The 10,423-nt window shown below is 41.5% G+C and overlaps 1 protein-coding gene across 1 annotated transcript in view; it reads right to left on the bottom strand.

Annotated features, from left to right (window-relative positions):
- gamt (guanidinoacetate N-methyltransferase) overlaps positions 1 to 550 on the bottom strand; it is a 7,132-nt gene extending 6,582 nt beyond the window's left edge. The window contains exon 1 of the mRNA XM_071917245.2: positions 254 to 550. Coding sequence (XP_071773346.1) covers positions 254 to 431 — 178 coding nt within the window. The 5' untranslated portion in view covers positions 432 to 550. The remainder of the gene's footprint in view (positions 1 to 253) is intronic.
- Positions 551 to 10,423: the final 9,873 nt, after the last annotated feature.

The following is a 10,423-nucleotide window of genomic DNA, read 5'->3' as shown; positions in this document are numbered from 1 at the left end:
ATTTATGCCTATTTATTACTATCACTAACATGATAAGTAAAGCCCAGGCACACTGTCATTGGGATAAGGCTGTCATAAAACGCGTAATAACTAAAAAATATATATGTCTGCTGCACTGTCACCTTCCCAAAACCGCTATCTTTGGCCACTGTAATACCACTTGTGTCCATAACCAGCACGTTACAGAGAGGGCCGTGTCCGATAATGGATGCCTCGCCGGTAGCTGTCGGATAACGGGACTTCTTGACGTTACCTTTTGAGGACGCAACGGTCGCCAGGGAGTGCATGTACGGGGTCTCCCAGCGCTCCATCACGGGCTTGCCCAGGATCTCCAGGTGGGTGTCCGCCTCGTTGTAGCCGGCGCTAGCGTCATGCCAGCCGGCCTTGCAGTCCTCTCCCTTGCTGAATATGGGCTGGGCGGCGGTGGTCATTTTGTTTTTTTTGGGGGGGTTTGGTGTTGTTTGGTTTCGGTTGGCGGACTGGACTGCTTTCTCCACAGAGAAGAGAGGGAGCGCGAGGCGGCGGCGGCGGTTTATATTGGGTGGGAAGTGCTGACAGTGCGCGAGGTTCACTACTGGTCAAAACTCACAGACATTCCAAGGAGAGGGACGTGGTGCTGCCGGAGATTGTCTGTTGAGAAGAGGAATCACTCGGCAGTAAACAACTGGCCCACATTTCGGTCTGCAAATGCCTGCGTTAACACTCACGCATGCCTCGTGCCTCTCCTCAAGGGCGGGAGTTTGACGTAGAGAGCGGTGGTGGTGGTGGACGCAGATTGGCTGAGGGTCAGATTATTATTTTAGATTTTTTTGGGGGGACATTTTCATTTCGTTTCTGTCATTATTTGACAGTTAAAAGTAGAGAGAAACAGGAACGACTGGGAGAGAGAGGGGGGATGACGTGACAAAGGTCCCGAGCTGGATTTGAACCCAAGACATCACGGTTATCCTACATGGTACACACCTGAGGCACCAGGACGCCCCAAAAAATGTGACGTTTTTCAAGCCGGTTCCATTCTCACAATATTTTTTGACGTTAGCCAGCTAGCAGGCTCTTGGCTCTTCTTACATGTCACTACGTTTTCAATGAAGCCTTCCTCTGCGGCAATTTCTCTGACAGCATGACAAGCTATCAAAACAAAAAGTGCTGTACAAGATGAATACAAAAGTAAGAAATAAAACATAAACAAACATTTAAAAATTTAAAAAATGCAAAATACAAAGGGGAAATGCATTTTATACAACAGGCTGAGAAACTGAACAACATGATGCTCACTGTGCTAGAAATCAACATCAAACCTTTCCTGACTGAGATGAAATCATTACACTGGATCTTTAATCCTCAGCCTAGACTAAAATAAAGGGTTAAAAGCACTGAAACACAGCTGGACACAAGTCCAAAACCTTAAAGGTGGTGCATAGTTAGTTATTTAGTTATTTTATTGACACAAAAGGTTAAAACATTTGGGTCCAAAACAATATACAAAAAAAAATCATATATACAAAAAACCCAAAAGTACATTACAGTACATTTTTTAAAAAATCAATCCTATATTGTGGCAGCCAGTGAAGGGAAACTAAACTTGGAGTAATGTGCTGTCTCTTCTCTGTTCCTGTTAGGGGTTTTGCCTCCAGCAGAAACAGCCTGTGCTAAATGACAGCAGCAGAACATACTGAGAGAAAGACATTCATTCATTCATTCATTCATTCATTCATTTTCCATACCAGAAATAACAGAAAATCTGAAAAAATACTTGTAGAAATATATGAAAAATGTGAATATGTGCAGTATGAAAGTAATTGCAAATGCTGAAACATTTATGTAACGAATAATATCTGAATTTACAGCATGAATACAAAATCTGCATTGTTAGCTCTGTGATGTCGGATGACACAGGCTTAATGTAAATGTGCAGATGTTTGGTGTAAAAAATACCCTGCATACTGATAATATTTTGGACCTCAGATCATTTTAATGGACAGCCATAATATCTCACAACTTTTCATTCAACGCCAAAACACTGAGACCATTCTCTGGATGACATTTGTGGTACCGGGAACTCGCAGCAGAGTGAGACCTCCCTCTTTTTTCCCACTCTCTGGGAGCTGGCATGGACAGCTGGAGTCACTACACACCTTGGATCTGTTTCACACATGCGGTACATTTGCTGCTATTGCATAACATCATCTGAGCAGCCTGTCATGAAGTGGATATGAGACTAAAGACAGGCTGCATGGACTGATTAACACACTGAAAAACACTGTATTCACTGTATTACTGCTCTGTAATACAGTAAGTATATAATTATTCTGTACACTACAAATATCAAAGACAACCTTTAAAATATCATGCAACTATTGTAGGTCATAGGTCAAAGATTGTACCACAGAAAACCCTATAGGCCTATAAGAAAATAATGTATGTGTCACTATGAATTCATTATTTAATCTGACAGACACACTTATAAGAATATTATTGGGTTTGTTAGGAACATTTTGGCTTATTTGAAATGTTTTTACACTACAATAGTTGACAGTTGCAAAATATTCTCTATAGTATACTCTGGGGGAAAATAATGAGGCAACCAGACTTTCACCGTTCAATATCTCTAAAATGCAGAGGATCCAGTTACCTACTAATTACATAACAACTCTTCATTTTGTGGCTGATCTCTTACAGTTATTCTTACATGGAAGTGGAGTTCACATAGCTCAAACTGTGTCAGCTGCTTTTACTGCTTCTGCTCCATCTCTAGAAATCTTAAGCTAATTGAACCTAAATTATCTAATTTTATACTCTTCTGATTGTAAACAACATAGGAATATTATAGAAATATAGTGATACCATATGATATGAAAAATAGCACAAAGAAAAATAAAGTCACTATAAACTACTGAGTGCCACAGACACACTGTAAGTCCCTATAGGAATATTAAAGGAATATTAAAGGGATTGTTATAGGTTTTAATTCAGACCAAATGTTCCACTGAAGAAATCAAAGGGAGAGTTCAGGCATTTGGAAACATGAGGCCGACTGAGAACTAAAACACCTAATAAAGCCAAACTGTGCTGTTGTGGCTCACAGTATTCATCAGATGGACTGATGGTCAGAAATGGATCATCAGATCATCCTCACAACCCTCTGACACTTTTACCCATCATCCACTTCACTCCCATTCAGTCCAGCAGAGTGGGACCGGCTCTTCAGCGAGGTTCCTCTTTTTATCCACCTACCTAGCGCTTCATCCGCTCTGCCTTTCAGTAATATCATCCATCAACCAGCTGCCCTGACATGGCAAACAATAAAGCGTTACTCTGACTGTGGGCTTCTCTAATGTTTTCATGTCACGGTCCCCCAGACAGACCAGAATGAAACTGCAGACCCATCTGAGAAGATTCAGTCCCAGAACATGTTCCATCATGGTTGTTGTTTAGTGTTGAATTGCAGAACTGTACATGGGGAGATAACAGTGGTGAGAGTGAAACCTGAGATTACAATCTACACTCTCATACATTCTCTAATCGGGATGGTCTCTAGTGAATTCAATTAGGTTCAAGAACCCCTGGAACCCTGTCAAGAACCTCAGGAATCCTGTCAAGAACCCCTGGAACCCTCCCAAGAACCTCTGGAACCCCCTCAAGGACCCTCTTCAAATCCTCAAGGACTTCTGGAACCACTGCAAGACCCCTCCAACCCCGCAAGCCCCCCCCTGGAATGACCTCAAGGCCGCCTTGAATCCTCTCAAGAACTCCTTGGAACAACCTCAAGCCCCACCTGGAACCCTTTCAAGGACCCCTGGAACCACCTCAAGACCGCTGCAACCCAACAAAGACTCCTAAAACCCCAGCAAGGCCTCCTGGAATCCCTTCAAGAACTCCTGGAACCCCTTCAAGGCCTCCTGGAACTCATTCATGGACTCCTGGAACCACCTCAAGAACCCCTGTAACCACCTCAAGACCCCTGGAACCACCTCAAGAACCCCTGGACCCACCTCAAGAACACTGGAACCACCTCAAGAACATTGGAACCACCTCAAGAACCCCTGGAACCACCTCAAGACCCCTGGAACCACCTCAAGAACATTGGAACCACCTCAAGAACTCCTGGAACCAACTCAAGACCCCTGGAACCCCCAAAGACTGCTGAAACCCCTGCAAGGCCACCTGGAATCTCCTCGAGGCCTCCTGCAATCCCTTCAAGAACCCCTGGAACCCCATCAAGGAAACGACATAAAAGGCCTCCTGGAACCTGCTCAAGGACCGCTGGAACCTTATTATTATACTTTGTTATTTTTTTATCTCCTATGGTATGACTATAATATTCCTTTAATCTCACTGTAATAACACTATAATACCGTATTCCTATAAAGTTTCATCTAACCACACATTCCTACAGGGACTTATGGTTTTGCTGTGATATTTGCAGAGTATCCTTCTGAAATTTATCATAAGATTACTATAGATCTTCTTCAACAAACACTTCATCTTACTGGTTTTCCCTCTCTCTTATACTCACACCGATTATTTATCAGAACAATGCAATGTCAGCTTGAGCCTGGTTACCTGAAGCTTTCTTTTATCACATGACCTACTTCAGCAGAGGTTTCTTCACCTCACTGTTCCCCCTCGCTGTTATCAAACACGCTGCCGAGCGTCCGGCTGTCCTCAGCATTCCTCCGGATTCCTCCGCCAGCCTGGGACCAAAGGTGGGGTCCTGCAACAGAGGGCAAAGGTCAGCGGAGGGACGGCCTGCCACAGGTCAGCCTGATAATCCGTCACCTGCAGAAGCCTTATCTTCTCACTGTTCATTTTCATGTGCCAGCAGATTTCACCTACAAGTCAAATAAAGACACTCTAGTTATATTTGAGTTTTGGCCCAGAAGGAGATAGCCACCATCTGAAAATAATGGTTCCTGCTCCTAGAAAATGCCATATCACACAAAATTACAATAAATTATGGTAAAGGGTTAGGAGGTAACTAAAGTCCTTGATGGTGAAAATAATTGTACTTTTGTTGTCTGGATCAGTAAAAGTGTTATAATGCATTATTAACACTTTTCTACATATTGAATTATGAGCTTCTGGTAATGATTTTCTTCCCTCTTCACTGTTTCGTATATTGCAGGATTTTTTGCTGTTGAATGAGGTATGATAGTCTTTCTGTGACTGTTTGCATCATATTTCCCCAAGGGGATAATAAAGTGTTATCTTATCTTATCTTATATGGCAACTTATCCAGTGTGTATATGTTATCCTTTCTGGTTTCCATTGTTTCCTTTAATGGTGGTGTGTATATTGTATGTCCAGCTTGTATGAAGTATTGACATGGATTATTTTCTGACCCTTGACTCATCCAATGAAATCAGTGCACACAGCTGAGCTAGATACACATGGTCCTGTTTATGGACATTGCACAGTCTGATGAAGGTTGGACTGGACTGAAATGTGAGTGAGTGAATAAAATTAGTGTTCTATTGCAAAAGCAAGGAACTTTTTTCACATTAATGATTTTCTTCCCAAGGTGGATATAAAGCATTTTGGACCAGAACTCTTCGTATTTACAATGAGCAATTTAATCAGATAATATAAAGTGGATCTGCAGGTCCAGAGGGTGTTATTGATGAATGGGTAAAGAAACTGGGTGAGCAGGGGAGGGTTGGGTTATTGATCGGGCTGTATCCATCCGTCTGTCAAACATGATATCGCAGGTGATAGGTCACATGTTCAACACACTGCCTGGGGTTTAAAAACATCACACTGACTGGCCTGATGGAGGCGCTAGAATTAAAGGCAAGTCAAGTCTGTGTATTTGTCAGATACACAGTATACACAGGGTAAACAGTGCAGTGAAATGCTTATATGCTGGGTCCTGTCAGTATAAAAAGAATAGTAACATATATTCACAAAGATAAATAGAGAGTTAAAATAAAATAAGAATCAATCAAAAATAGAAAAACACAAAAAAAAAAGCATAAGAACACAATACCATATCAGATTTGCTGTAAATACGAACCGTTCACATCTGCCTCCTAGTGGTGACTACAAGTAGGACATGGTATGTGGGAACTTTTTGCGGGCAACGAATCGACTGATGTCAACAGTCCTAGGTTATAAAAATCAAAATGATCAGTTATATTCACACTAATACAATCAACCCCACTTATGAAAAGTGAATTTAATGTCTGCTGCAGCTCATTTATGGTTGATTTTAAATTCTAAACTGGATGTGGGCGTTCCAGCTTCCTGTTCTTCTGCTCCTCCTGGCATGTCATGAATGCAGCATGAGTCCGATTGACATCAAACTTCCTACACAAATCCAACTATCCTGACCAGTTGCACTGATTGGTCTAATGGGGGGCGCTATAATGAAAGGTAAAAAAAAAATGAACTCAAATGTGACATCCACTGACCTCTGGTCCAATTTACACAAGCCTTGGAGAGATGATGGATTCTGCCAGTGTCTGTCACTGTCAATGACACTGATTGGCCTGAAGGGGGCGCTATAGTTAAAGGTCAAAATTTGATGAAACTTGGAGGGATGATGCATCTTGTTACTGATTGCATCATCCATTCAGAAGAGTTGTCAGTCACAGAGAAGTAGACTCTAAATATAGTCCAAACTTTCTGCCTCATTCCTTTGTCCTGTGTGGTAAACTCCACCCATTAATTAGGTTAACTTATTTGCATGGTGATAAACCACAGGAGCGAAGTGATGAAAACAACTTTAAAATCCAATGATAAAAAAACACAGATAGAAGAGATGCAAATATTACATTTGTGCAGGTGAGATTAAAAAAAAAAACTCTACGGGGCTCATAAGGATATCTCACCACAAAACAAACTAAAGACAGAAAGGCAGAAATGATCAAACAAAACAATGTTTTAACATCAATACATCATCTCCACATTCATTTTGAGACATTACCATAATGACTGTAAACAGATGAGACCATCAGTGAGCAGCCTGTCAGCCTCTAGCGGCCTCCACTCTGCATTTTACAGCTGATCGTTCAAATACAAGTCTCATGTAGCTCTCATGTAGCTCTCATGCCTCGGGATCCAAATGGATTAGAATTGAAAAACTGTGACTCCATGCAGCTTCTTGCTGTTCACACTGATTGGAAAACATCAGATCTGAGTCACATGGGAGGGGCAGTGTGAACGCAGCCTAATATAACATGACAGTATTGATTATTGATTGATCATTGTAACCCAGCCAGGCTAAAAACTAACAGCCATTCTAGCTTTACCAACAGTGTTTCAGAAAAATAAAGTGGGGAATAGTTCCCATGTGTCAAGTGTGGAAGTAACTGATTACATTTACTCACATTACTGTAACTCAGCTTTTTGTGTACTTGTACTTTTTTGAGTATTTTTTAAAGTCAGTAATTTTTCTTTTACTTTAGTGCATTTTACTGAAGTATTGTACTTCACTACATTTTAAATCCCATCCATCACAGAACAGATTGTGTCTCTCCATCAGCAACAGAAACTGGATCAACGTAAACTGACAAACTGTGGATCCATTCACAGTGAGAAGAGGAATCTGACTTTACTGTTTCTGCACTTTATTTTGTCATTTCCAAATTTTCTAATCAAAGAATCGTCCTTTTAGAATCACATGGAAAAGATCACAGCTAACAACGTTCTCTTTTCTAAAAAGTTACTTTTACTCTGAGGACATTTTAAATGAGACACTTTAGATTAGTAGATTTTTACACCAGTACTTTTACTTCTACTTCTACTCAGCAGTACTTCTGCTTGAGGAGGACATTTTAGTAGTATTTTAGTACTCTTTCCACCGCTGCCATCAGTGCAGAGGACAGACAGCGATCACATGACTTTACAGTTTGCATGTCACCTTTGCCTTTTGACTTTACTTAACAAATTGGTTCCGTTTCAGACGAGGCGATCTCCCTCGAGAAACGCGACGATCAGGTTTTCCTCTCCACACTGAACGTGATGTAAAAGACGATGCGTTGATGAACTTCAGTCCCAGCTGAGAGGAGGAAGTGTGTCAGAAACCCTGACATGTTGATGTGCGGCCTCCTTTCACCCTCCAAAATGATTTTAAATGAGATGAAGAGAAACAAGAATAGATTTGTGGCGAACGCCGTTCAGAGACAAACGAGAGGCTGAATGTGAAGGTGAATTGGTTCTGACATTCATGAATTCCCACTGGAGGCTCAGTAACAGCTTTGGGAATACTACAAAAAAAAACATGCACTTCTACTTTTTATCTGTGTTAATTAGCTCTACTGCATGGACTAATCTATATATTTGACTTTGTATGTGGCAGTCTGATATTTTGTCAATATATCAGATCATGTATGGAATGCTAAGGTTGTCATTTACAATTAAAAACTCTATTATGAGTCAATGAAGGCTAACTCTAACCCTGTTATTAGTGTTTAAAGAATTGAAAGTCACCACAGATAGCTTTGAAGTGTTTTGTAATCACCTAGTTACTGCTATTTGCATGGAGATACATAGAAGATATGAAGCACTGTCATGTCTTAATGCATGAGGTTACTGATGCATGGTTATCAGTTATCAGTTTTACATACTGTATGTTTGGCTTCAGTTCACAGAGAGTCAGACAGAGAGTTCACACTGTCATGTTGTGTTGTGCTGGTTTCACTCCCCTGCTCCTGCACAGCTGCTATAGTGAGAGCTGCAGCCTCCTTCAGAGACAGAGGGAAGTAGAACGAAGAGGAAAGTGTTACGCCTCAGGTCAGGACAGTAGTGTCCATCCATCCATCCATCCATCCATCCATCCATCCATCCATCATCCATCCATCATCCATCCATCCATCCATCCATCCATCATCCATCCATCCATCCATCATCCATCCATCATCCATCATCCATCCATCCATCCATCCATCCATCATCCATCCATCATCCATCATCCATCCATCCATCCATCCATCCATCATCCATCATCCATCCATCCATCCATCCATCCATCCATCCATCATCCATCCATCCATCCATCCATCCATCATCCATCCATCATCCATCATCCATCCATCCATCCATCCATCCATCCATCCATCCATCCATCATCTATCCATCCATCCATCCATCCATCCATCCATCCATCATCCATCCATCCATCCATCATCCATCCATCCATCCATCCATCATCCATCCATCCATCCATCCATCCATCATCCATCCATCCATCCATCCATCCATCCATCCATCCATCATCCATCCATCCATCCATCCATCCATCATCCATCCATCATCCATCATCCATCCATCCATCCATCCATCCATCCATCCATCCATCCATCCATCCATCATCTATCCATCCATCCATCCATCCATCCATCCATCCATCATCCATCCATCCATCCATCCATCCATCCATCATCCATCCATCCATCCATCCAGGATTCATCCAGGTCAGGGTCCTGGTGGAAACGGGACAAGCAGAGCAGCCTGGATGTCCTTTTCTCCACCAGGGTCTCCTCCCAGTCGGTCGTGCCCAGTAGGTAAGGATCTGTTACTGGAGTAAGGTGTGGACTGGACACAGTGGATTTTAGAGAGCTGTGTCCCTTGGTAGGACCTGCACAGACTGTGTTCAGCATTCGGTTGGAGGCCAGTAGAGTAGGGTGTAATGATTCCTCAACTGAGGGTGCTCCCTTTTATGTAGACAGCATGGATCTATGCATTCAGTAGGGTTAGGTTAGGAGATGAAATCATGAGAATATAATATGCCCAGAATGCACGGGCACACGCCAGGATCCTTATCAAACCTCCCAATATTCATATAAGTGACCCCTATCCTTGTAATGGGGAATGAAAGGGACAGGGTGAAACAGAAAATAATAGAAGGATAAACGAACTATAAGCAAAAAAGGAACTGTATTTCAAAAGAAAATATTATACACCAAACCTAAAGTGAACCCTATCTCTCTTCCATTCCCTAAGTCTCTTGTTTTTAGCTTTGTGAATGAATGTTTTGACTGTTTTTAATCACCCCTAGCTAACTTATTAAACATTTTAAACCCTCATATTTATATCATGAAATACACTACACTTTTATCAAACTTTTATTTTATTAGAATACTTTTTTAATAGAACACTGCTCCTTTTAAAAGATTCTTTATCATAATCATCAGTTTATGATCAGTATAGTAATTAAAGACCACTTATATTCATGGAGGTCCACAGGCAGACCAAGAAAGCGGATGTAATAGAACCAGACACGGGAGAAAGACACTTGGGATCAACCAACAGTTATCGGTCCTCACGAATCAATTAATTAAAATAAAAACGTGAAATAATAAATCACTCGATTTGACCTGATAAATCAGAGGTGAAATCAGACGCCACTCAACCTATAGAAATAGAGTAAATTAGCTGAACCATGTGCATTCAGCCATTCGATGCACCAATACAGAGCGCACCC

This window comes from Centroberyx gerrardi, chromosome 9 (assembly GCF_048128805.1).
Source record: "Centroberyx gerrardi isolate f3 chromosome 9, fCenGer3.hap1.cur.20231027, whole genome shotgun sequence".
Taxonomy (NCBI): Eukaryota; Metazoa; Chordata; class Actinopteri; order Beryciformes; family Berycidae; genus Centroberyx; species Centroberyx gerrardi.
This window is presented reverse-complemented; position numbering and strand designations above follow the sequence as displayed.